The sequence below is a fragment of the Patella vulgata genome, chromosome 4, assembly GCF_932274485.2.
Source record: "Patella vulgata chromosome 4, xgPatVulg1.2, whole genome shotgun sequence".
Taxonomy (NCBI): domain Eukaryota; kingdom Metazoa; phylum Mollusca; class Gastropoda; family Patellidae; genus Patella; species Patella vulgata.
Genome location: NC_065882.2, coordinates 70,242,948 through 70,270,869, shown reverse-complemented (window position 1 = coordinate 70,270,869; position 27,922 = coordinate 70,242,948). Strand labels below are relative to the sequence as shown.

Below are 27,922 nucleotides of genomic sequence, written 5' to 3'. Positions count from 1 at the left end.
TGGTTATTTCCAATAAAAGTATGGCAATTTTGGTATATATGGAAAGTAGAAATATCCAATCTTTCTAGAAAATACTGGATGCCCTGAAAAACACTCATGGCGCGCATACAGGACAAAACTGTAAAGGTTTCCCTAATCGACAGCCCGACGATTAGGAGTGTCTGCACGCGTGACGTCAAAGGTCGCACGTGGAGATTGAGCGCTTGATGTACATGTTGATAAACTTTATGAAGAGCTAGACGTACAAGAGTTTCTGAGTTAAAAACCACAGGGAAATGTGGGCAGTGGATAATACGAGAATTTAATTAGGCTTCGATACTTGTAATAAATAGTTAGCGATTAAAGACAACATCGTCTTGTGTATGCAATGAAATCTCCTTCGACTTCGCCCCCATTTCTATGTACTGAGAGAGGTAAGTCACGTGCGTGACGCAAACATGACCTCTTTTGATCGATTTTTTTATAGTAAGGGTATTCCTTGGCAATTGGAATATTTTGAGAAGAATTTGAAGCAAAATTATGATCAATTAATTAGTTTGAATAAGTTTTTAGTCCAAATATATCTTCAAATCACTCAGTTTGTATGCGGGAATGTATCTTTAATAAAAACAAAAAGAAACGGGGGGGGGGGGAAAAAATACAGATATAATGTTACCCACAAGTTGAGTCCTATTAAGGTCTTACTCTTAATCATAAAAAACTGACATAAATAACTCTAAGAGGGGTTTCAAGATTCAAGGCGTAGAGAGGAATGACAAATGCATTTAAAAAGGTCATCTAGCATATTTTCTTTTTCAAGAGACATTTAAAACAATTAAATATATTAGTAGGTTAAAAACAGAGTGACAAAAGTTAATATATCTTTATCACCTCTTTATAAAATCATGAAACAAATAAATGTTAGTCCATTCATCTACTTCACGGCTTCCATAAAACCCATTTACATTCCAACATAAGAACTACGCCTGTTATTATAGTCTTCTATTCAGTAATCATTTAAGTCTCTTATTAAAGAATTTTTGGACATAAAATCTTCCAAGTAGTATTTAAAGAATTAATTTATCTCCAATTTATCTTTTTCCTAGATATTATCAATTTAATTATTTTAATTTCAGCGTGAAGATTATTTATGAAATAGAGTTTTATAGCATTTCAATTGAGTTAATAAGGAGGGTCTGAATTACTGAAAGATCAAATCTAAAAAATACTATATATAATTAGACATCCAATATCTTTAATATCTTTTCATATTCTCTGTTGTCAAAAATGAACAAAATATCTATTTTGTGCAAAGCTTGAAAAGAGCAAATCCTGTAACATTTTTCTTCTATTGTTATTCATATTATTTCCTAAAAACGTAAAAACAATTAATTATATGATACTACCAGACACAATTTAATCGAAAAAATGGACACGTCTTGACGTGTAGGGGAATCCTATACGCAATCAAAAAATGTTGTTTGTCTCTACCACAATAGTTTTTTTAATGTGAGCAAATTTTGTGGGTATCAAAATATCTTATTTTTGAGACATTAAACATATCAATAAACAAAATGAGTTTACAAGGTGAAATTAACAGTCTCAAATCGTGGCTAAAAACAAACATCAGATTTGATCTCAATGTTATAGAAATGTTCTTGTAGGAAGGTTACAGTTCAGTATAAGTATGTTCTGTCTCCAAACTTCATTGTCAATTTCTCCTGATTTCATTTTTCGGGAATGGATTGTCCTAAAGACTTTCATTTCTGAGAAATAATTGTGATATACAGCAGATGTAATATACCGTTCAGACGCTTATTTTTAAACCAGTTCAAAATTACCGGGGTTTTTAAGACCAGGTCGTGTTGCATTTACACGTACTATAAGTCAAACCAGTTTAACTATCCTGACCTCTTCGGTAGGAAGTTAGAGTTAACTACGAATAGGTAGCATCATATTCTTTATTCGGTTCTCGCAAGCTTTCGATAACACTGGCACTGCATGACCCCGCCATTTTCCCAGGAATATAACTAACCGCGTACTGCGCATGTCCAAAGCAAGCTGGAGCCGGGCTTTTTAAGCCAAGCTCCTCAGATGGCCAAGATCAACCATCCCCGGCATTTTTTAAACCAGTTCAACTTAAGCGTCTGAACAGGCAGCCGCTATTAGTAATGTTGAAACACATCAAATAAACAAAATCTTTCATCGATCTGTCTCTTTAAAACACATTCAACAAATAATCCACATGCCACTCTACATGTTCAACAAAGCTAAAAATTGTTTAAAAGTCTAAATTCTTTTTATGTAGCTTATCTCCTCACAGGGCATGTCGGGTGTCACAACCTGTTATTAGGAAGGGGGTGTAAAAATATACAAAAACCAACAACCTCCCTTAAATCTTGTAAAACTACACAATGCTTCTTTATAACTAAACAAGTTAAAACAGATAAAAATATGAAGCTGCATTAAGAAAGGGCGGAGCAACTGTTTCAAAGTTTAATACACAGTTAAAAGAATTTTTTTAAGATAAGATGCTTGCTAGAATTACTGTTATCAGAGCAGTTAGGATATACAGAATTATACTATATACTATCATTACTTATAGTTTATCACTAATATTAAAAAAAACGTCTGCTAACTTGTCATTATTTATCAGATTTTTATATCAAATGGAATTACTGGGTTTTATCAGATGTAGACATTTTTTTACTAGATTAAATTTCAAACTTGTGAAATATGTTAAACCTGCTCCTAAACATTTTCTTAAAGCAAGAATTCTTGAAAAAATCCCCAAATAAACCTGGGTTTGGTTCTTCAAAACACATTTTGTGGTCTGTAGAATATTAGCTGGGGCAATTGGATATATCTATTGATCTATCAAGCTCCTAGTTCTAAAAATTACCTTAAAATATCCCAAAGGTGAAACTACTTTATAACTCACACTCTCAAAGCATATTGTGAATTTTTATTATAATTCCTTAACCCCAGGGTAATTCTTTGAAATTATGCCCTGAAGTGCGCACCTCCATGGGCAAGAAAGATTGTATTAAGATATATATTAAATTCTTTCGGGTTTTTTCTGTCTGGTGCCAACTGATTTGTACTTAAAGTCTGACTTTGTAATGAGGAAATTGTATTCCAATATGCACTTAATGGATGTTGAAAAAAATTTGGTTTGAATTTATGAATGTGAACAAAGTTATGTGATGTTCTAATATTACTAGGATTACGACTTTGATCTTGTATAAATTACATGTATATAAGAATATTGTTCCAGAAGGGCTGGGCTACAAACAATTCTTCCATGTCTACTTACAGCCAACATGTGTTCACTACATGTACATCAATGCATAAAGGATGCTATTATTGTCTTGAAAAGAATCTGATACATCTTACTACAGGGACATGCGGAATTAATTTCGGGATGCACCATTTTTTGTAATGTTACCTACCTGTTCGTAGGTCAAACAAACACAAAAGAAACATTTAGACTAGAGTATCGCTGGTAAAGGTCCACGAGTTTAAGGTGCAACAAAAAAGATGCTAGTGCTCTTGGCTTGTTGTGTATTACAATATGGATACACATGTCGAACAGATAGCAAGGCATGTTCATTATGGACGTGGTATATAGAATCGTAGTCTGCTCTTTAACATAAATGAAAAGCAAGGTAAACAATATTAAGTTATCATAATAACAGCGAGGGTATTTACAACACACAACTCACGCTTTTATTTACAAGAAAAATATTATTCTATTGAACAGCTGTGGAAAAAAACATGCCCAACCCATGCAACCTTATAATGGCACATGTAATAATGATCCCAAGCTCAGTCATGTCAATGTTAGATAAGGTCGAATTCTTGACAAAATAATTTGTCTATCAATGTTAAGTACTGATTGCAAGGAACCAAGAAATCAGATATATAAAGAAAATATCAGAATCGTATGTTAAAAGTCTTAATGCGTCATTATAACGCTATAGGAATCACTTGCAAACTATAATATTGTGTAAGTTTAACCTCTAATATGAATATCAGTCCAATAATGGTCCAATTCTGTTTAGTATTTACAATGTTATGATACATTGAAATGTCATTGATCTATGATGTTCGCTATAAACAAGACGCCCCTATCTTTTATTGGTAGTGGAGAAACCTGATGGGTGGAGTTTAAATCCGACTGCATCCAAGCCGGGAGATTATATAGTGTTGTTATTTTGATTTTGTTTTCTTAATTAAATGTTAAATAATCAATCTGAGTACATATTTAGCGTGGATTAAGCCATTATAAATTTGATATTTTAGCTAAAATGAAAAATGATGTATCAAATAATAACTTCATACACTCCTACATTATATCTATCTGTGTGTATAAGTAATAAAACAAGAACAGTCTGAATTCACAGAAAAAAATCTACTGGGAATAATAGAGAGAGAGACCCCTACACGCAAGAGAATTATTGAAATAAAATTAAACCATATGTTAGTCCCGAAATGACATAGTTTGTGTTGAGTGGACGTTAAACCCATTTCTCTCTTTCTCTCTCTTTCATTGGGAGCCACGGAGGCTAAGTGGGTAAGACACTGGCTCGCTAGCCTGGAGGTCGCATGTTCTATCCCTGCATCGGCCAAGAAAGTTCATCAAGATTTTCTGGCGTGTTTTCCTGTCTAGTCGGATGAGACGAAAAACCGAGGTCCTGTGTTAGCATGCCCGTAAAATATATCTTGGCTGTTGGAATTTGATATAAGGGTAGGCCATAGTGCCGCTGCCCTGGCAAAATTTCCCTCATAGAACACTATGGTGTATGCCCATCTTCATCAGCCCAGAAGGAGTAGAACAGTAGGACGTTAAACCCCATTTCATTTTATTTCATTTTTCTCTTTGATTTTAAGTTTATCAAGTAAATCCACTGATTATAATTTGAGGGATTTTGAATCCCTTGCAACCTAAAATATAGTGAAAGTTGGATGCCAAAAATACTTCAACAAGATGAATTGAAATTTCTGTTGGGACTCTTAAATCCAATTGAATCCAACACAGAGAGATTACCTGTATTTTGAATTTGTTTTTTTAATTAAATGTTAGATAATCAAGTTGAGGAAATTTCATCATGGATTTAATTTGAAGGTGTGGAATTAACACAAATCAATTTTATTGTCAGTCATATAAGACTGGTAGTAACTAGAGATCTAGTATACTGTGTCTAATTAACAAGACATAACTACTTACCTGGATATATCAAAGACAGAATGTCTCTGTAATTAATATCTCATCATTAATGTTTTATACCTGATCTATATATATAGTTTATATAGACCAAACACTCCTAACATTATCTACATCATGTGTAATAATGATGATTTATATACATATGTTACATAGACAAAACACTCCTAATATTATCTAGTAATCTACATCTTATTGTACTAATGCATGTTCCTGAAGCAATGACCGCTAGTTTTACAAAATGAAAAAATTGTTTTATGGCACGTCAGCACTAACCAGGCTATATTGCGCCAAACATATATGGTGAACGAGTTTTACAACGTCTAGACGTTGCTACACTTTTTTGCAATTCCCAAACATATAGCTATGTTATCTCCCTTTATCGCTAACAAGTGAACAGTAGCGTCAAATCAGAGGTTGTGACACAAATACACTCAAATCAAAAATGCCGACCTCCACGGAAACCTTGACATTGAACGAACCTTGAATTTTGCAACTTGATTATCACAGTTAGACATTTTAGCTGGAAAGCACGAGAATTGAGGAATCTCTGATAGACTCCCCAGCTGTGTCAGTAGCCAATCGAAAATAGTGCCGAAATATGCTTTGGTATTACGTGAAGGCCTTGATAAGATGTACTGAGTTAAAGTGAAATGAAACCTTCTATTGAAGATGGTAATAATGATGATAGATAACGCCTGGTATAAGTAATGGCAGACAAATAGGGGTTTAATGTCTCCTTAACACAATACTTCTCTCATTTTCAGACAAACATGTTCAGGGTTTTTTCTATTGCTCCAAGTGAAACGTGAGATAGGAAACCTTTGCTCGGATAGTGGTGTTTTTCTGCCTACCCGCCTTTGATTTCCAACTGTGTACCCCGCATCCACACAAACAGACACAGTTTTCTTGACAGCCTCACTGGTGCCAGTCCCGATAAGTGGTGGCTGGGCTTGAAAAATCTGGAAGGTTATTTGAAGCCCACTAGCAGTAAAGCAAACCTTGGGACATTCAAGTCATGAGCCCAGTACTCTGATCGTTTTACTACCCCCGCCCATCGTAACACATGTTCGATTCCTGCATTAGCAGGATTTTCTGGCATGGTTCCCCTTTGTCAGTGGTGCAGGAAAGAGTGCCTGGCAAGGGAGATAGTTGTTTCGAATGAGAATTAAAAAAAACTGAGGTCTGTGTACACATTGGCGAGCACGTAACACACTGTATGGCATATGCCTGTTTTAATTAGCCTAGTCAGGACAGAACAGTAGGACGTTAAAACCCCATTTCATTTATCCCTGCCTATCAGTATATATATGATAGTATGATAGACTAAATGAAATGAAATGAAATGAGATTTAACGTCATACTGTTCTGTTCCAAACTGGGCTAATGAAGACGGGGATACACCATACAGTGCACTATGAGGGAAATTTTGCCCAGACAGTGGCACTATGGCCTACTCTTATATCAAATTCCAACTGTCAAGGGATCGTTTACGTGCACACTAATGTGTACATGGGACCTCTTTTTTCTGTCCCATCCGAACGACTAGACAGCTGTCCTTGTCAGACCCTCAATCCTGCATCACTGACAAGGGGGAACCACACTGGAAAATCTGGATGAACTTTCTCGGTTAACACCCGACCTCCAGGATAGCGAGCCAGCGTCTTACTCACTTAGCCACCATGACCCCCGTATGATAGACTAGGTTATAATATTATATAAAAAAAATGTAAGGAAATTTCCAGGTTCCCATAAACAACACTACATGAACTGAAAGTATCTACGATTCCTGCAAGACTACAAATTGTAAATAATACAGTTCTCATCACACAACTAAATTTTCTTCCCCAACTGATCTATAAAACACATTTCTTTTACCCAACTAGACAGTTAGTTACACAAGGCAAATGCGTGATAATTAGGCTATACAATATTAGTCCTTTCATATAGGGATGTGCATTCTATGAGATGAAAAAAAAATACCACAACAAAAAATTATGACCAGCAGATAGTTCACTAAAAGGTACATAAAACTAAAAGAAAAAAAAAACCAGAATAAAATCATAATCCCTCTTTCTTAGTCACCCTTTCTTGTACTGTTGAGTTTGTGTTTTTAAATGGGTCCTATGTATTACTGAGTGTGTAATAATTACGACATGTCGTACAAAATTCCTAAATAATATATTAAACATTTGTATTTTTCACAAATTCATAAATAACATAACAAACAATTGCATTTTCCACCAAAATTGTAAGGAAAACACTGTTTTAAAAAAGCTTCACCATTGCTGTATCCCATTTCGAAAGGAATATCATGCTAACAAGCTGTTTCTCCTTCATAAATGATACATCTTAAAATATCCACCAAAAAATTAAACTCAACACATTGTTTATTCAGTGAAAATTATGACGGATTCCAATATAACTTGTGTTATTATAGGACGAAAAACTTTCTTCAAGTTAGACATATCGCTATCATTTAACGTTATTCTTGATAGAAATAGATGGGAGATGTTGCATATTGGGTAATACGATGTTAGATTTAGCGTACTTATAGCGGGCTCTGTCAACGTCAATCTCTAGAATATGTCTATCTTGAGTGTAAAGTTTCTATGTAAATACAAGCAGAACTATCTTGGATATCCTATAGCTCTTCTAACCTGTCACATATCAATTATCTTTCACACATATTTTATTTACCTTGTTCTAAGTAGGTATGAAATTTGTTTTCCTTTTAAACATGGAAAAAAATTAAACATGTCGACAATTTTTTCTAATTAGCTATGAAGAATTTATTATGACATGTTGGGACTTTTTTGTAATATTATGGAACACATGCTCTGTATAAACAAATGATAATTCCAGTTCAAGGGAGATAAATCCAATTCTCTTCATGCAGTTCAAGGCTCCATTTGTACTTGAATGTAACCAATGGCCCTGCTTTATTCATCCATACCGGCGAATACCGACTGACCATAGTTCAGCAATATTAGCGGTGAGGTCACTTGATTTATCCGGAAGTCTACAAAAGTTCGGCTGTGGTGTATACCAAATGCGCCGCTTTAGGTGGGATCGGCGAATATCACTTGACCGGCGTACGCCGTTTGCATACCGGCTCGCCTAGCGGTGGAGAAATCAAGCAAGCCCACTACTTCAATGTTTACTGTACTATGAAAAATAATTAGCCAGAAATTTTACCTTGACAACAGCGCTACAGACTACTTTTATTTCAAATTCCAACATCAATATGTTCATAGGACCTCAGTGTTCTGTCCCATCCGAACGACTAGACACTGTCCTTGTCAAGCTCTCAGTCCTGTACCACTGACAAGGGTGAAACCAGGCCTTGGGAAACTGTGAAGGAAGATCCTGAGGAAACTTCTCAGCCAAAACCGTGCATTAAGCCAAGACCTCCTGGCAAGCAAGCCAGCATCTTACTCTCAGAGAAGTGTTTATGTGGTGTTTTTTTTATGTAAGGGGTGAGATGTCTGAAGTGTGGCCGTGTGGAATTCGGTTGCAATGTAAAGTGTATCATTTTGTTTAATTCTTTTGAAATTCTCCAATATATAGGACATACATTAATTGATTGGCACTGAAATAGGATCTGATCAAATCTATGCTAATCAATGCTAAATTGTGAGCAGTAAATTGCTATGCAAATCCAGTAATAAGCTACCATTGGATACAAATACTAGAGAATATATCCAATTTAACGATACATTATGTTAGATTTAGAAAAAGAACTGGCCGTTCTTGCAATAATAGTTCAAACCTAGATAATGCAAAAAAAATATATTAAAAAATTTCATTCAAATTACTTTATTCTGGGGCCAAGTTATCAATGTTTGTAGTTTTGACAAGATATGTGCATTGATTGTTTATTATTGTAACCACAGTGCTGGTTATTTGAGGCTTAGTCTCACTTCTCCATTTTTAAATTAAATCATTAAATGGCCAAATCGTTCAAATCTATTTAAAATCAGAGCCATCCAACAGCTTCAAGAGTTGATTATGGTCTTATCATGTTAATAAATGTCTAATTAATAATTAATATAACATTTAAGGACTAAAGAAAGACCTGTAATATGTAGATTTAGCTCTTGAATAATGCATCTTTAAAAATAATAAAAAAAAGATAAATATTAAAAAAAAAAAACCCCCAAAAAAACCCAGGACTATAATTATTTCGGTACCTAGTTACTTGATAATGTGGTTTGAGCAAAGAATTTAGAATAATACTTACAGTAATTATTTGTAGATCATGATTTACCACCAATATTAGAGAACCATCTTGAACCCATACTTCCTAATTTATCTAGTTTATCATATAGAGAACTACTCATATCATTAGTTTGTGATGGATCTGGTAGTGTTGCCTGTACCACAGATGTTAAAGATGAATCCACTGACTAAAATAATAAAACAGAGTTATATTTAAAAAGTTCAGGAAAAAAAAAAGAAACAGGATTTACCTTTTATGCACCAACTGGGATAAAGAAGACGACCATGGACCATGAATTGGGCTATGATGCAATTTTTTTTCCAGACAATTAATTTTCTACCAACTTCACAGTTGAAATCTGAGACGATTCCTTTATCAAAGATACATTATGTAAGATTTATATAAAGAGCTGACCATTCTTGCTTTAATAGCTCAAAAATAGATAATGTAAAATGAAAAAATGGAAATAAAAAATATGCTACAAAAGTAGCGGTTATTAGATCTCAATCTACCCAAAACAATCATTATCTTAAGTTTTGAAAAAGACTTGTCAAAAATTGTGACCTCTACAGAACGGACAAGCATATTTATGATAATTAAAGGGCAATAACTAAGAAATAAAATAGTGATTGCACTTAAATTCAATCCCAACCATAGTGTACTCCTAAGAACCATTAACCTTAAGTTTTAAAAAGATTTTTCAACAAAAGCGAACAAGCAAGTGTGGACAGACTGACAAACCGACGGACAGGGTAACTACTTTGTGTGTGGGCGTATAAAAAGAAGTCATGTTTAATATACATACTCTAGACATTGTCTGTGAGAGAAGAGGTTGAGTAAACGCTGATTTATTCTCTTTAGAACTGAGTGGTAAAAGTGGGAATCTGTTGGGACATGATGTTAATGGTAGGACATTGTGCTGTTCTTGTTGTCCACTCATTGGTGTACGGCCAGACGACAACATACCATGTTTATCTAAACTTGTTAAAGCACCAAATATCACCTAAAATAGACAATAATGTGATATACATATATACAGCACCAAATATCACCTTCAGGTTCCAATAAAAATTGCAAAGAGCAATGAAATTCCAGATTGCTGGATCAAATATATTTCATACAATAAGACAATAAACTGACCATTTCAATACAACCCACCCACATAATATTGTAAAAAATTTAACTAATAAATATGAAACTTACAGCACATCTTTGTGTATGTTTAAGGAGATTAGATGAAATGTACGGTGTAAAAACGTTGAGATCAAACGGATCAATAATATCTTCTAATCTCTCTATTATCGATTCCACTTTCTTCCGGTATTTTTTACATGACTGAAACATAATTTAATACACACAGGTATATTTACAATATTAAACTGAGCAAAGCATGATCAATTAATATATGATCCTATTCATATATTGACAAAAGTCTGCCTGTAACTATATTAAAAGAACAGTAAATTTACATACACATCTTCAAAGAATTTCCAAAAAATGATAAATGTCAATACATTGATCTATACCGGTAATTGCTCATTTGTCCAAACAAGAAATAATCGAATATTGTTTAGAATAACATACAGTTAATATTGGAAATTTGAGTAGAAACAGAAATGATAGCATGTAAATCAGTTTATAAAAGAGTGTAAAAGAGTGGACTTCGATTTTCTGTTTCATCTGAATGACTTGGCAGCACTTTCCTTGTCAGTTTCACTGGCGCTAAACCAGTGAGGAGTGGTTAATGGGTATATATAGCCAAACAATATGTCGAATAACAGTGCTCAACGATTATCATGTAGTAACAAGCGTGGTGTAAAATTAATTTGAATATACTTTTTTCCTTTACTAATACATTCTAATTTTACCTCTTCATCATCTTTTCTTGGAATAATCAGTTGAATAAATCTGATGTTAAATAGAGCTTGTAGAGATTGTTGTTGTGTCAAGGGCACATCACTCTGTGAAGATTTGTTTTTGCCTCGATTTACCAGATGTTCAAACTCTTCAATTATACCATCACTGACTTTATATACTAAATCTTGTATAATGGATCTATACAAATAAAAGAATCAATGTAAATAATAAAATAACTTCATTAAGTTTAAAACACTATATATGAACTCATCTTCAACAACTTTTTCACTGCATACCTTGAGGCCTCTTTTATATCTAGAATGTTAAATCTATGCCCGGTGAATATGATTTTGTTAGAAAGAAAAAATCTTGTTGTGCCAACAGAATTGATATGTGGATATGTGATACATGTAAAAGACTTCAGATATACTACTTAGCCTCAGGTTCACAGATTTTCCATTTTACAAGCTTGTCTCATGGTAGTCAGAGAACTCAAACATCAGAATTTTATTGAAACCACAGAGTACGTATAAAGAAATAAATGTTCATACCTTGGTAAAGCTTGTCCACCAACTCTATTAATATCACGACATAATGTATATAACATTGATTGTACATACCATGAGGCCTGAAAAATACATATCATAAAATAACTTGATCATTTCATCAATAATCAAATAATCTGACATTCTATCTAACCTGGGTAACAAATTTCAAGTGTCAAATTTAGTAAGAAAAAAGAAAAGATTGGTGATAAGTGTCTCAGGAACACATTACTTTGGTCATTTTGAGATTAACAAATGATTTGTTTTTTCTAAAGCCATGTGGAGTGTTTTGTCTGTCGACTATTCACCGGATTCCAACTGTCAATGGGTTATTTCACATGGATGCCAATGTGCACACAAGCAGACATCAAGATTTTTTTAATCCCATCCGAACAACCAGTCAACATTTTATTTCCTAGCATAGCTAGTACTATCCCTGACAAGTAGGAACAGTGTTTGATCTGTCTCAGTCCATGTTGGGATTCAACCTCAGGATATACTAATTGAGAGTCTAATGCACTTATAAACCGTTCACTTAACACGGCCCCACGAATAAACCCAACATATTTGAATATGAAAGTGAAACCAACCTGCATAGGTATATGAATACTTGATTTGAGTTTTCTTCCTTCATCAGTTTCTTCCTGTATATTAACTTCTTCCCATCTCTAAAATAAATTCTACATATAATACAATATCATGATTCATATTCCTTTTAAGTGTTGAACTTTCACAATATTGTTGTTTGAAAGGGAACAATAGTGTCCTACTTTACTGCGCCCATCAAGCTAATGAATACTGCAATGTTGGAAATTTTGTACAGACAGCAGCGCCTACAGCCTACTCTTTTTTATTTTCAGATGTCAAGGGTTGTATTACCTATACAAGAAATCTCAATCTTTCGTGATATCCAAACCACTCGACACCACTGACTAAGGGAAACTATGCTGAAAAATCCAGAGAAACTTTCTCGGCCAACTACAAAATCTAACCCTTGAACTCTTACGCTTAGTTAGTGAGCTAGTGCATTACTCACTAAACCACTGTGGCTCTCAAATCAAATTGATGAACAATCATTTTATATCTTACATATAAATGTTTAAAATGATATATTAAAGACTACTTACCGTACATGTTTGAACAGTATCTGTCCAACTTTTAGAATGTAATGGCCGTGAAAAGTTTGTAATTATCTGTGATTTAATATAATCTATCCATATTCTGTAATTATATATAAACTTGTTATAAAATAAACTTTATATTAAAAACTTTTTATATTTTCTTTATAGGAGCTCGGTCACAAGGTCTGTGTGCCAAGGAGACATCAGATCATCGGACGCTACATACACTTTCCTTAGGTTCCAGTTACTAGAAATGGGGTTTAACGTCAACTCGAAAACAAACTAAGTCATTTTGGGATTAACTTATGGTTCAATTTTATTTCAATAGTTCGCTTGAGCATAGGGGTCTTTTAGCAATGGGAGGAAACTGGAGGACCCAGAGTAAACTTATGAGGTCGGACAAGCGACCCTACTACTTGTCATATACAACCGGGGAATCGAAACCATGATAACTGACTCAATGACAGACTGTATGATACACCCCGCACGCGCTAATCATTCCGCCATCTGACCCCCCGGAAGGTGGTAACCTTTGTGACCAATAATAAACCAATTAAGATTAAGACTGACAAAAATAGCCAATAACATTTTGAAGATTTTAAATTTGATGATTGTCACATAGGTTGTAAGTTTATAATAAATATATACCTGTATGAAAGTAATTTACATTCTTGTAATTTAGATGTTATAACCAACCACTGACTACTTTCAACCACTTTAGGTCCAGATCTAGTCTTTTTCAATGAGCGACTTAAAGTAAAAAGCATAAAAATCATCTTAAAAATTGAAAATATTTTTGGATAAAGTTAAAATATTTTTGCAAAATTTTAAAATCTTCTTAAATAAATATAAAACATTTGAAGAGCCCCGGGGAAGAATGATCTAAGTCACTTTTTCAACGAACCCCAGTTAATGGCGCCATCTGGTAGCAAATTGTATAAGCTTTCTGTGGAACAATATATTACAGGTAAAAACGATCAGAGTCACATCAAACCAAGGCCCTTCTGAAATGGCCTCCCGGAACAAATAAGTCCATCGTACCCTTTTATTTGACTTGATTTAGCTGAAAAGTGGAAGTCTGTTGTTGTACTGGTAATTATGATTTGTGTTAAACATCATTTTGAAGTTGTTATTAAACCCACTCGTTGTTCTGTTCGCGTCAAGCATTCTTGTCCAAAAGCCTGTTTTGCCTTTTATGCGAAAAGACAAAAATTGTTCTTCCCCTGGACTCTTCATTTATCTAATCATTAATTAGCTTTAAAAAAAAAAAATATTTCAAGTTCAGTTGTCCATCAAGGCATATTTTTTTAAAATGTATAATACCTAAATGATTCTTGAGTTTGAAATTCTGAAGCTCCTAAAACACATTTTTGTAAGTGAGGCACTAATTCACCTACAGCTGAACATAGACGTGCTACCAATAAAACTCTGTAATTACAAAATAAAACATTGATTAAAGCCAAAGTCTAACAAGTTCTATCCTTTAAACAAAACATGTTGATTATAAAGAAATAACATCGACAAGCCCCCTATACGCCAAATTAATAATTCCTGAAAATTAAAAAAAAAATCAGACAAGAGAGAGAAATGGGGTGTAACCTCCACTCGACACAAACTAGGTCATTTTGGGACTAACATATGGTTCAATTTTATTTCAAAGGGGTCTTTAGCAGTGGAAGGTTAGACAGGCAAATCAGACAAGAACTGTACTGTTGAGAGTGTTCACAAAGTAAGTTGGACAGACTTATGAGAATATTCCAATTAACTGTGGGCCTATAGCAAGACAACTATGTTCTAAGTAATGCTATCATTTGAAGGTGATAGATAATCATAAAGAAATGAAATAAAATGGGGTTTGACATTCTACTGTTACTCCGTAATCATATAGAAATAACACTTACTTATTTTCTGTAATAACAGAAGCTAGGGGATCTTTTATTTCTGTTAATGCTTTCTGCCAAAGTTTCAGTTGTTCTGTCAAATAATTTAATATTCTGAAGAAAGAGAAATGAGCTTTTTAAAAACTGTCAATTCAAAACTTACTTGTATTCGTCAACGGTTATCCCAAACTCACAGACATGAGCAGGAACCCTATATAAAACACTGGTTCCACACCTTAAAAGTCATTTAGTGACTGACATATTATCTTTATTTCAACAATTCACTTGCTTTAGCAGTGGGAGGAAACTGGAGAAACCCCAGTGTTGGGTAGACAACCCTACTACTTTTCACATGCAAACCTGGGGGCGAAACTATACCACCACTTGACTCAATGTTGGACCGTTTGATCCAAGTGCAGGTGTTAAGACAACTAGGCAACCCCAAACCCCTTCATGATGACACAGGGAACCCCTGATATAAGCAAAATTTGAAAATAGCAGGAATTTAATTGGTTTCTAAAGTCCACATTCATTTCAGTACTAAAATAAAACAAGCAAATTTTATTGTTTCAACTTACTCTTGAATACATTGACTACAGCTTGTTTCTACATAGGTCAATATAACAGCTGTATCTTGATATAAATTAAATGGTCCTTCAATAGTTGCTTGATGTCTATCTTCAGGATACAAATAACTCTCATTATCTTCTTGTAGAGATTTTAACTTCTCATCAATACTGTGACACAGACTAAAATAAAACATGGTATCAATTAAATACAGGTAAAATAAACATTAAAAATTACAAGATAATATTATTAATATCAACACTTATATATATACATGTTCCTGAAGCAACATCTGGACGTTGCTTGTTTACTTCACAATTCTGAACTTATAGCTATGTTATCTACAGATCCGTAAGCAGTAGCGTCCAATCAGAGGTTGTGACATCGCGACCTCCACGGAAATCTTGACATTGAATGAACCTTGGAACTTTGCAACTCGATTATCACAAGTAGACATTTTAGCTTGAAAGTGCGAGACTTGGTATTCGTGACGATCGAGGAATCTGATAGGCTCACAAGCTGAGCTTGTACCCGATCGAAATTAGTACCGAAATATGCAGGGTATTACGTAAAGGCCTAGATAAGATGTACATAGTTAAAGTGAGATCAAGCCTTCTATTGAAGATGATATATATAGCGCTTTATCCACCCTTGTGCTGCACAAAAAAGGATGTCTCCTATACAGAAAACAAAAATAACAATTAAGTCCTAACATATGCAGTTAAAAGGAACATTTTATACATAATATGTTTGCATGGATTAAGAAAGGAACTCCTTTGCTATGCTTTTATCTTATCAAAATGTTTTGTTAGTTTTCATATAGTATTTCAAGACTCTCTTCAAATTAGATCTTTGTGTAGACATGTGTTGAATTCCTCCTATCTATCATGGCAGATTCAATTAATTTTTTCAGATAATTTAAATACCAATATTCGATACTTAACGGTAATTAATCTACTAATATACAAGATCAAAATAATGATATTTAATAAAACCATTTCAATCTATTTGTAGTGACAGTTTTCTCTTTGATTGAACTACATACTGACAATCGACAGTCAGTCTGGGATATTCATAGCAAAAGACTTCCTTTCTCAGACCATGCAAAAATAATACTACAGATCTCAGACAATCCTTTCAACATTTCTGATGTAGTTTGTTTTTGTTTGTTTTTATATTGTCAACAGATCATGTGGTTAAATGACTTAAGTTCTAATGTTCATCAAACTATATAAACAAATTTTACCTTTGAACTGCAGGTGTAAAAGCTCGAGCTTTCAGTATAAGACCACCACTATCTGCCATTGATTTAGTACCAGATGTTGTCCATACAGCATTGGGAGATATATCACCTGCTGATTCCGACCAAATATAGCCAGCTAAATCCATTTCATGCACCATTCCACTGAAATAGTATTAAATATTTTAAAATAAGGAAAACCTTTGTCAGGAAATGGATAAACCTTTGAAAATCTTAATATAAATGAATGAAATGAAATGGGGTTTAACTGAAAGGCAAGGGACAATAAAGGGAGAGAGAGAGAGAACATATAGTTCAATTTTATGCGTAGGGGTCTTTAGCAGCGGGAGGAAACCGGAGAAAACCTACAAGGTTGGACACCTGACCCTACTCCTTGTCACATACAACCGGGGAATCAAAACCACGCCAGTTGACTCAATGACAGACTTTAAGGTACAGCGCGCACGTGCTAACCATTAGCCATCCAACCACCAGCAAGGGAAAATAAAAGAAATATCTTTATGTCTTCTGTGTGAAAATAGGAAATAATTTAAATCAAAAACAAATAAATTGTAAACTTGACAGAAAATAAAAAGTACATACCTATCATTATAAGAAGCTAGGTCCATCATGACCTTGGTGACATTACGTTTAGTTAATTCTGCTGTTGTATCCAGTTGATACTGATTCAAAGCCTTTAAAACAATACAAATTTTAATTAAAATAAACAAAAACCTAATTTTACAAAACAAACCAAACCTGCTGTTGTAATGCAAGATACCCCGACATATTGCTTGAGATAGATAGAGAATAAGCTAAAAAAAATAATAAAAAATGCGATTTTTTGTACAATCAGGGGCCATAATCCAGTAAGTTATGTTCTGAAATGTGGGCGTATAAAAGTTCCCTAATGAAGTGTGCTAAGAGTGTCTGTGATATCACCTTAGTGGAAGCAGACATTAAAGAACCAAGCTAGTAGTAGTGTGCTAAGAGTGAAATTTTCTCCTGCTCTTGGCCCAATTCCAACTGCCAAGGGTTATTCTACATGAACACCAACGTGTGCACAGGACATTAGTTTTTTCGACCTCTGTCTTGCACTACTAAGACCTGAATAGCCAGAGGAACTTTCTCGGCCAATACTGAGATTTGATGGTTAGTGAGCTAGCGCCTGACTTATTGAGTCACCATGACTCGCACTTCCGATTCTCTATATATATCTGATGTGTAGAGTAAAAGAAACATACCTTAACTCTATCTAAGAACAATGGTTTTAATACGTCTGTCCATACATTGAGTTTTCTATCTAATATACTATCACACACTTTTAACCAATTACTCTGATTTTCATCCTGAAAAATACATATTCATTAAATACACAAAGAAAAAGTTTAGCAAATCTGGTTTGCAAGAATACATCTTTGACAATAAGAAAACCTAAAGAGATAATCCAGTCTTAAGATTTTAATCATGACATTGATGACACAAATCATCATTAGTTGGTAAATTCGCCACGTGCCTCCAGTAAGTCATCTGATCTACTGAATGGGCAACTGTTGCCATTCTCTTCCAGGGTAGTACAGGTAGGTTCAGCAGATGTACTTGACAACCCAAAGATATCCCAAATGTTTTCTAAAGGGTTGAGGTCATGGTAACAGCACAGAAAGTTTCAATAAAAATATATGTATTAATAAGACTACAGTAAAGAATAGATCATATATCTAACCTCTTGAAGTAATTGCCATACAGCATCTCTAATGTCAGCCAATCGTTTTACAGTATTCACATAACTCAATAATTTACTTATACCACTACTTATATCTTGAACACACCTACAAAATATTATATTTCATGTAATATAAAATCTATACAAATATTAATTGTGACTGTCACGTTTTTTTTTCTGTCTGTCTGACTGTCCCAAGGCTGAAATTTGGTGTATTAGGGGTAGCTCGAACCAATAAGTAGCACAGGCTTGGTGGCATTGGACTACCACTTCCTGTTTCAGAGTTATGTTACCTCTGGTTCATGGTTATACCCGTGCTACGCCAGGTCATTCGCTAGTGTGATAAATTATTATACAAACTATTATATATTATACAAAATATTATACACCATACAAAATGTTATATATCATACAAAATATTATATATTATACAAAATATTATCATCCAATATATTACTTATGATAAAAAATAAATTTCTAACATACAAAAAATCATCATTTCTTTAAAAAACTAATTTTATTTTTTTAAAAAATATGTTATACATGTAGATAAATGTTATTTAAGATTATAACTCACGTTGTAATCCACTGTTGACAATTATCCTGTAGATGTTGTAATGATATGTTTTTTGCAACATTTCTTAAAGCTGGTCGAAAATCTGTAAATAATAATATTATCACCTATAATAACTACAATACAGTGATATGTAGTGGATTATAATACTTTATTAATCTAATAATATACTGCTACAGGACATACTGATAATTATATCACTATCAATTTACACATCGGATTTACGAGTTTCTGAACTATCCAAACAATTAAAAACTATTGGCTTGTCAGCTCCAATCGTGTTACTGCTTGTGACAATCATATTCAAAATTGTTTGAAGTGTCTTCTCGATATACACTTTCAAAATATAAGTAATGCTGCTAATTTGTATCTCAGCAAAACATAAATATAATATGTTCATACCTTTAACGGATTTTGGTAAACATCTTGATGATATTGAACCCTGTAGATCCAATAAACCAAAATCTGCAATAATTAGGTTTTAAAAATTAACATCCACAAAACCCAAAAAAGAACACAAGTTGGGTTTTATCTTTCAAATGTATTATGTTTAGCTCTAATTATTAAGATATTTTTGTAAAGTTCAACATTATTCCATAAAAAAAACCCATAAATTTAATTGTATTTATTGTGCTTTAATGTTAAATTCTTCGAAATAATAATGTAAATGTAGTGACAGGTAATTTCTCCAACCAGCCATAGTATTCGATCCCTGCATTTGATGAGAAAGTTCATCAGGATTTTCTGACGTGGTTTCCCCTTGTTATCAGTGGTGCAGGACGGGGGCCTGACAAGAAGGTCAGCTGTCTAATCGTTTGCATGGAACGAAAAAACAAGGTCTCGTGTAAACATTGGCGTGCATGTAAAAGATCCCTTGGCAGTTGGAATTCGATATAAGAGTAGGCCATAGTGCCGCTTGCCAGGCAAAATTTCCCTCATAGCACACTGCATAGCGTATGCCCGTCTTTATTAGCCCAGTTGGAGCAGAACAGTAAGACATTAAACCCCATTTCATTTCATTTCCAACCAGTCATGTCCACTGTCTGTCAGTCAAGACTGTCAAATAGAATGGAAATAAGAGGCCTGATGTAAATATTTATGATTAGCCAGTAGTGTAACTTACCATCTTGAGATTTGGTTGTAACACTGTTTATTGTTTCTAGAAGGAGATCACAATTTTCTGGAAAAAAAGACAAACAATATAAGATTAGACAAGAAAATTAAATGTTATATTTGAGAAAGGGATACCTTTTTAATGTTAAACCTTTTTCAACTGTTTTATAAAAAGCATATTATTACCTAGAGGTAATGTCATTAGCTCATAGCTATGTTATTGTTTTGGAACTTTTAAACATGTTTAATTATTATTTTTCAACAAGTTCGACTTTATTTAGTATACCCCAGGGAGCTTTATCAATATCGGGTCATGAATGGCTGAGGAACCCACTTGAAAGCTGAATGACCCAAATGGTCTGGTCTTGAAAAATGTCCTGAAGAATATTCAAGTCAAGTTTCATCCAGCTCCGTTACCAAACGGCCTTGAAATAAGACTTCAAAAAATTATCCACATGAAAGAGAGAGAGAGAAATGGGGTTTAACGTCCACTCGACACAAACTAGGTCATTTTGGGACTAACACATGTTTCAATTTTATTTCAATAATTCGCTTGCGGGTAGGGGTCTTTTAGCAGTGGGAGGAAATCGGAGGACCTGGAGAAAACCCACAAGGTTGGACAGGCGAACCTACTCCTTGTCATGTCGAAACCCCGCCAGTTGACTCAATGACAGACCGTATGATACAGCACGCGCGTGCTAACCATTCGGCCATCCAACCCCCCACTATCCACATGAAAGGGAAAGAGAAGGGAAAAAGATAATGCGGGCAAAACTCAGACCATGTGGGGCATCCAGCAATCCGAGCAAAATATGTAATATTTACCTGTAGATGATTGTGTGTTATAAAAGACAGCATATATCTGATGTATAGTATTAGTTAAAACTCTAACCACTGTACAAACTTGATCTTTTATATTAGACTGTTGATTGGGATGTAATATAAACTGTACTGCTTTCTAAAATATAGAAAATAACAAACATATATATAGATCATGTTATATATAACTGTCAAGGGTTCTTTAACATGCACATCAACAAGTACATGGGTGGATCTCAGTTTTTAGTCCCATCCAAATGACTTGACCCTTTTCGCTGCTAGGCTGGAAAATCTCGCGAAACTTTTTCAGTCAAGACAGGATTAAACCAGGGGTCTCCTGGTTAATGAGCAAGCACCGTACTCACTGAGCCACCTTGTGTTTATAAATATTAATACAAGTTACCATGAACATGAGATAATCATGAAATTAATTAAACATATATAATTTGGGCTTATTAAGAACTAATGTCCATTATCATTGAAAACATATATAGCTACTATAAATATATCTTACAGTTCTTGCAAGTAGAAATTCATTGAAAACTTGTCTTGGAGTACTATCTTCTAACAATAAAATAGAACATAAATATTCGGCCAATTTCTGAAAACATATAAAAGTAAAATGATATTAAAAAATGTCACAGATGTAATGGAACTGAAATATATGTATAATACCAAAACTTTGTCAGGCAATCTGTGCCTCCAAAACAAACTGACATAATAAGAAGAGGTAGAACAATATAAGAAAAAGGTAGACATGTCTAGAGCTGTTATCATTTAAACTAAATTAAAGCAAATATCAATACTTGCATCAATAATGAATGATATTACTGATATGACGAGTAAACAAACTAAATTATACCTGATCAGAAAATCTGGAATCAGAATCTTTTAACAAGTTTCTGCAACCCTGTAAAATAAAAACCAAATGAGATAAATTGCTTTTCAAAAACCACATTTTAACTCTGGTAAATTATGTCTGCCCAAATCAAAAAAACAAATTAAGAATCTATGAAAACATGTCTCTTGGAGGGGTTTTATCATCCCCAAACTACTAAATAACAGAAATCGAGTTGTTGACTTGATGCTTTGTCCAATTCATGAGTCTAAAAAAATTTGTACCTGCCTCCTTCAAATTTTAAGCTATTACTAACAACACTTCACACTTTAATTCAATGGCACCTGGACCAATAAGATTTTTTGTTCTCATAGATGATTTTTCCAGTTGACAAATTTTTACTGCCAACAAAAAATTGTCACACTTCACTCGAATAACCTGTCCTACCTATCCATAGACATTTTATATGAATGGCATGAGAAAGAGCATAATTTACCTGTAGTATGGATGATTTAAAGTGACTGATAGCCGCCCACTGTCGTGTTAATAAAGGAAACCAAGATAAAACAGATGAAGATCTCTGTGTATCAAGATGTAAACTTGTATTAATATGTCGAGCTAGTAGGTAAAGTTGTGTTGCTCTCAGATAATCCTGATTATCTACACTACTCCAAATCTGCAATTTAAAAATAAAAATTACTAACAACTGTTTAAAGAAGGAGATTCAAATTTTTAAGAGGAGCCTAAGTGGGTAAGATGCCGGCTCGCTAGCCTGGAGGTCGGGTGTTTGCTCCTTGCATTGGCCGAGAAAGTTCATCCAGATTTTCCGGCGTGGTTTCCCCCTTGTCAGTGATGCTGTCTAGTCACAGCACACTGTATGGCATCTGCCCATCTTCATTAGCCCAGTTCGGAACAGAACAGTAGGACGTTAAACCCCCATTTCATTTCATTTCAAATTCTTAATTGCATCATTAGAAATTTACATGGTAGGTTGTTCCATAAAATTGTTGCATTGTATCTGAAAAATTTACTTCCATTTAAATTTTGACATATCCACTGTTATTGGGAGCCAATGGGTTTGTGATGGTGTGTATGATGTATTATAATATATTATATATAATGCAAGTCCCTGTAAAAAGCTACTGAATGAAATAAAAGTCAATTACTTTCTCAGGCATGTCTAGCAAAAGTTTGATCTGCGAAGCCACACCATAAAATTCTACTTCTTCTTTCTTTCTGTAAAATATAAAATAATCAACAGAATTATTACATTTGTATAGTTCAAATCACAATTATAGTAATTGTAAACTGCATGAATGAAAAAAATATTTACAACGGAATTCCCAATTTGAAGTATGAGTATGTAAATAAAATCAATTAGACATCTAATTGCATCTTGACATCAATAAGAAAGGATTTAAAGTTAAGTTATTTACCTTCCTGCTGGTGCTTGTTTAGAAGATTGTGGAAATGAAACTCCTTTCACCATATGATTTTGTTTTAATTGTTGACACATTGTTTCCATAGTAGAAATTGATGTCATAACCTGAAATCATCCGAGAATATGTCAAATTAATAATAATCGCAGCACTATATATAAATAAAGCTTGACGTACAATTATAAAGAATGCAATGGGGGAACTGTTTTCACAATAAGGGGGTTGGGTAGGGGTAAGCTTTTCATCTGCAGTTTGTCACTGATTATATTCATTTGCAGTTTGGGGGGTACATGATAAGGGGTAGGGCCATCTACTAAACTGTATGAGTTATTCTAGGATCTTCCTATTGCTAAACAGCCCTTTGTGCAAGTGAATTAATGAATCAACATATGTTAGTCCCAAAATAATCTAGTTATGTGAGTGAACATTAAAATCTAGTAATACATTTCATTTCACATTAAATTATGTTTTATTTCTTTCAATTATCATTTATCTTGTTGACCTTTCAGTAGTCTATATTCAGACATCAATAACAAATTATTGAACCTATACATACATCTGTTACTCAATAATCAATGCTATGGGCTTATTATCTCTCATTATCACATCTAATAAAACAAGCAAAAAAAACCAGACATTTATTAAAAAGACTATCTTTTAAGAAAGAAATACTAACATTTTCGGCACTGTTCTTCATGTCTGTTATAGTATCTGCAGCTTCAATTAAATCTCTATATCGTTCCCTGCAATAACAAATACCAATCGTTTATCGTTTATCGTTTATCTGAAATTCAATACATGAGCTTGTACCAGAATTTTCCAGACAGGATGGGAAATTTTCAAAAATTCACAACGGAATTTCCAACCTGAAGTATGTCAACAAAATTCACAGACATGTAATTGCATCTTGGCATTGATTAAAAAGGAATTAAATTGGCTTACAGAGTTTGAAAAAGACTGGCTTCAAATGCAAAACACATACATTCATTTTGTAACTTTTTATGTCTTCGTACATAATGCCCATTCCCTGCCATCCATAATTCATTTCTGTTGGTATAAAAATGCTAAATAAATACATAATAATTCACACTTACCCAACCATAACTCTCAGATCTTCCTTTTTTCTTTCAATATCAGCCCTGAAATATATTATGGCAATATTTACATACAATAAACTAACCTGTCATACACTGTAATGGAAAATTTAATAAAATGACATTCTTTCGAGAACACAAATGTTATTTAATGTTTGATTTGTTGTGAATTGGAATCAGCCAGCTAAACATTGTTCAGTATCACATTGGAGGTACCATAAACATCATTCAGTATCACATTGAAGGTAAACATTGTTCAGTATCACATTGAAGGTAAACTTTGTTCAGTATCACATTGAAGGTAAACTTTGTTCAGTATCACATAGGAGGTACCATAAACATCATTCAGTATCACATTGAAGGTAAATATTGTTCAGTATCCAACTGGAACCGGAGTTAATAAATCATGGTGCACATACTTTAAATGGCACATGAAATTATTATAACCAATGTCAATATAACATCAAAATATATAAAAATTCAGAAATTTAGGTCAAGTGTACAGCAGGGGAAAAAAAAGACAATAATGTCTATATTCTTTTTAAGACTAACATACCCTTTTATTATAAGCTTACCTGTTCTTTTTTTCTTGTTCTCTGATTTCATCAATAGTAAAATTTTCAAACAAGGTACTATTGTTGGTTTCATCCTTATCAATGGCCATGCCACCTTCAATAAACAGAAGATGAAATTGCTTAATGTAAAATTTAGAGGCAGAATAAAATTGGTCATTATTTAAATTTTAGATAAATAAAACATACAATACATGCACATTGAAAAAAACCATAACAGTTCACAAAGTACATGTTGTACAAACACTAAATCTAAATGTAAGTTAGATAATAATAATATCCATGCGATGTTCAAACTCAAGAGTCAATCATCTAATTCATGAAACATTACAACCACTATTGACAGGTATCTTGCATGGGACAGACCAACGCAGAATTTGCTGCGATATGTATTTTAATTTTTAGTAATTGTTCTATGCCTGCAATGTACTAGTACTGTACTACAGTAATACTAGGATTTTCAATGATAGGTCTGTTAAATTTTTTCTGGGGTGAGTGGATGGCCGAATTGTTAGCGTGTGCGCATTGTATCATAAGCCATAAGGTCTGTGTTTAAGTCAACAGGGGTGGTTTCGATACCCGGTTGTACATGTACATGGTTTTTATCTGAGTACTCCTGTTTCCTCCCACTGCTAAAGACCCCCTATGCGCAAGCGAATTATTGAAATAAAATTGAACCATATGTTAGTCCCAAAATGACCTAGTTTGTGTTGAGTGGATGTTAAACCCCATTTCTCTCTCTCTCAATTTTTTTCCCCACATAGGAGAGCTTGGTCGCCGGGGAGATATTCCTCACGGGGTCAATCACTTTGAATTGCACATGACGTCAGAATTTTTGGACCAAACCCGAATTTTTGGACCAAACCCAACCCTAACCCTAGATGTGTGTCAGTGTCGCTAAAAATAAACTAATAACACCAAAGAGGCTGTCAGTCAGGCATCGATATTTCCGCGCACATGCGCACGGCATGCGCAGGCACATTTACTTGAAAAAAAATTTTTGCAGGCACATTTTTAAAGATGTAGCCACGCCGGGCGGCGCCTGTGCCCGGCACTTTTTTTTGCCGCCCAGCACAAAGACAAAAATCGAAAAAGGCCCAGTCGTATTTAAACCCCTTCATCCTTCTCTGTACACAAACTCGGCGCTCGAAATTTACCACAGCAATTAAACGGCAAAGCCATGGTAAAAGCCGACGTACGCAAACCATGTCTGTCACGGCATAATTTATTTTTGTGTGCCGTAGTACTAGTAGACCCTATCATCTCAAATTAGTTTAAAGAAATATGTATTGGTATTTTGTTTATTTATACTTAGAAGATGTGTAGGCCTAGTTCTTTTCATTTTACAATTATTCTACGGTCTTTATATTTGTTGTAAATAGGTCACCCAGACCAATTTACAACACTCCAATGTTAAAGGTTTGAATGTCATAATTGTCCAACACGTGCCTGCAAATTTTCACGATGATCTTATTTTATTTCTTACCTGTGTTGACCGTGGATTTGCTACGGCCCGAGAGTTGGACTAGGAGGACGACGAGAGCTTTCTCAGTTTCTGCCTGACCTGATTCTCATTCCATCGTAATAATAATAATATTCGTGAGACACGTACAACAACTTTACAAACATTGAAACAAGTCAAATAATACAACTTGTTTTAATTATCAATATCTACCTGTTGTCATAATTCGTTGTACTCAAATAAAACACAAACCCCGTTTTAAGAATCATTTTAATTTTTAATCTCAAAGTAATAAAGTAATATTTGAAAAAAACCCAACAAAACAACAAATACCGAAAGGTCCTTAACTTATCTATCCAGAGAAACAGAGTGGGGCGGGACAATTTTATGCTCGGTCGGGTGGCGTCAAAAAGTTTTTAGATCCCTGTATCATTGATGAAAATTAAGTGAATTTGGTAAAATTTGAATATATAAATGGAAATTTGATTTGCACTGAACCAAATACAAAAGGCAGCAGATGCTCTGAAAAAAACACCAAGAAGGGTTTAATTTTCATAAAAGACCACGCCCCCCTCCCAAAAAATATTTTGCCTCGCTCCGCTCGCCACATATATTTTAACACCACTCACCAAATCCTGACTACATCCCTGTGTTTCAGTATGACCCTGCAGGCACATTTTCAAGTGTGTGCACAGGCACACTCAACTTTTATAAAGCCCTGCTGTCATTAATACATGTAAATATTGTATTAAGACAATAGGGTGAGAACTTGTCTAGAAGATATCATCACCGTTTATGCTATTTCATTGTATATTTTAGTTCTAACTCCATTCGGGACGGAGGGCCTGACAAGGACAGCTGTCTAGTCCTTTGGATGAGACGAAAAACTGAGGTCCCGTGTAAACATTGGAATGCACGTAAAAGATCCCTTGGCAGTTGGAATTCGATATAAGAGTAGGCGATAGTGCCGCTGCCCGGGCAAAATTTCCCTCATAGCACACTGTATGGCGTATGCCCGTCTTCATTAGCCCAGTATAGGAGCAGAACAGTAGGACGTTAAACCCCATTTCATTTCATTTTCTAACTCCATGCGGCTAGGCCCTACCCGACACTAACAGTGACTGCTGTCACTGACCTGTGACTGACACATAAACGGTGTTTGTGGGGTTTGACGTACGGTGCCATGTCGCATTTTGCTAGCTCAGATTTTGCAGTATTACTTTTTCTCATAAAGTCGTCCCTAGCTATTAGTTTTGGGTGGATAATAAACTGCAAAACACTTCATTATTTACAAATACTTACTGCTTCGCGTGGCGGTGGCCATGTTGGCAATTCAGAACTCTTCAACAGTGAGGTAAAAATAGTAAGTAACAGTTCGAAATAAGGTAGTCGTAAAGAATTTATATATGTTTTATCGTCAATTTTATTACTATACGTTGTTTTTATTAACAGTGGAAAACTAATAGTATTTCTGAAGATTTTTATTATTATTTGTTAGCTTCGTTCGTTCGCTACTGGAGTTTAACGTACACTTCCATCTCCGTTGTTTTGTTTCTAAGTAGTGCCGCAACGATATCTTTAATGGAGTTATCTCCCATTATCTATGATCGCCGTAAGGGAAGGGTGAGAGGTGGGGTTTAACGTCCACTC

At 34.2% G+C, this 27,922-nt stretch overlaps 1 protein-coding gene across 1 annotated transcript in view; it reads right to left on the bottom strand.

Moving 5' to 3' along the window:
* LOC126818706 (conserved oligomeric Golgi complex subunit 1) overlaps window positions 1-27,653 on the bottom strand; it is a 35,007-nt gene extending 7,354 nt beyond the window's left edge. Inside the window, exons 1-27 of the mRNA XM_056100295.1 lie at window positions 27,575-27,653; window positions 24,814-24,907; window positions 24,239-24,283; window positions 23,821-23,887; window positions 23,142-23,251; window positions 22,872-22,941; window positions 22,202-22,381; window positions 21,730-21,777; window positions 21,382-21,468; window positions 20,874-21,006; window positions 20,059-20,115; window positions 19,338-19,400; window positions 18,939-19,020; window positions 18,362-18,467; window positions 17,883-17,987; window positions 17,242-17,333; window positions 16,645-16,803; window positions 15,410-15,580; window positions 14,853-14,945; window positions 14,275-14,379; window positions 13,600-13,701; window positions 12,958-13,051; window positions 12,421-12,498; window positions 11,837-11,913; window positions 11,297-11,483; window positions 10,632-10,763; window positions 10,466-10,480 (exon numbers count right to left, since the gene is read on the bottom strand). Of these exons, the coding sequence (XP_055956270.1) occupies window positions 10,466-10,480; window positions 10,632-10,763; window positions 11,297-11,483; window positions 11,837-11,913; window positions 12,421-12,498; window positions 12,958-13,051; window positions 13,600-13,701; window positions 14,275-14,379; window positions 14,853-14,945; window positions 15,410-15,580; window positions 16,645-16,803; window positions 17,242-17,333; window positions 17,883-17,987; window positions 18,362-18,467; window positions 18,939-19,020; window positions 19,338-19,400; window positions 20,059-20,115; window positions 20,874-21,006; window positions 21,382-21,468; window positions 21,730-21,777; window positions 22,202-22,381; window positions 22,872-22,941; window positions 23,142-23,251; window positions 23,821-23,887; window positions 24,239-24,283; window positions 24,814-24,907; window positions 27,575-27,596 (2,574 nt within the window). The 5' untranslated portion in view covers window positions 27,597-27,653. The remainder of the gene's footprint in view (window positions 1-10,465; window positions 10,481-10,631; window positions 10,764-11,296; window positions 11,484-11,836; window positions 11,914-12,420; window positions 12,499-12,957; window positions 13,052-13,599; window positions 13,702-14,274; window positions 14,380-14,852; window positions 14,946-15,409; window positions 15,581-16,644; window positions 16,804-17,241; window positions 17,334-17,882; window positions 17,988-18,361; window positions 18,468-18,938; window positions 19,021-19,337; window positions 19,401-20,058; window positions 20,116-20,873; window positions 21,007-21,381; window positions 21,469-21,729; window positions 21,778-22,201; window positions 22,382-22,871; window positions 22,942-23,141; window positions 23,252-23,820; window positions 23,888-24,238; window positions 24,284-24,813; window positions 24,908-27,574) is intronic.
* Between the last annotated feature and the right edge of the window lie 269 nt (window positions 27,654-27,922).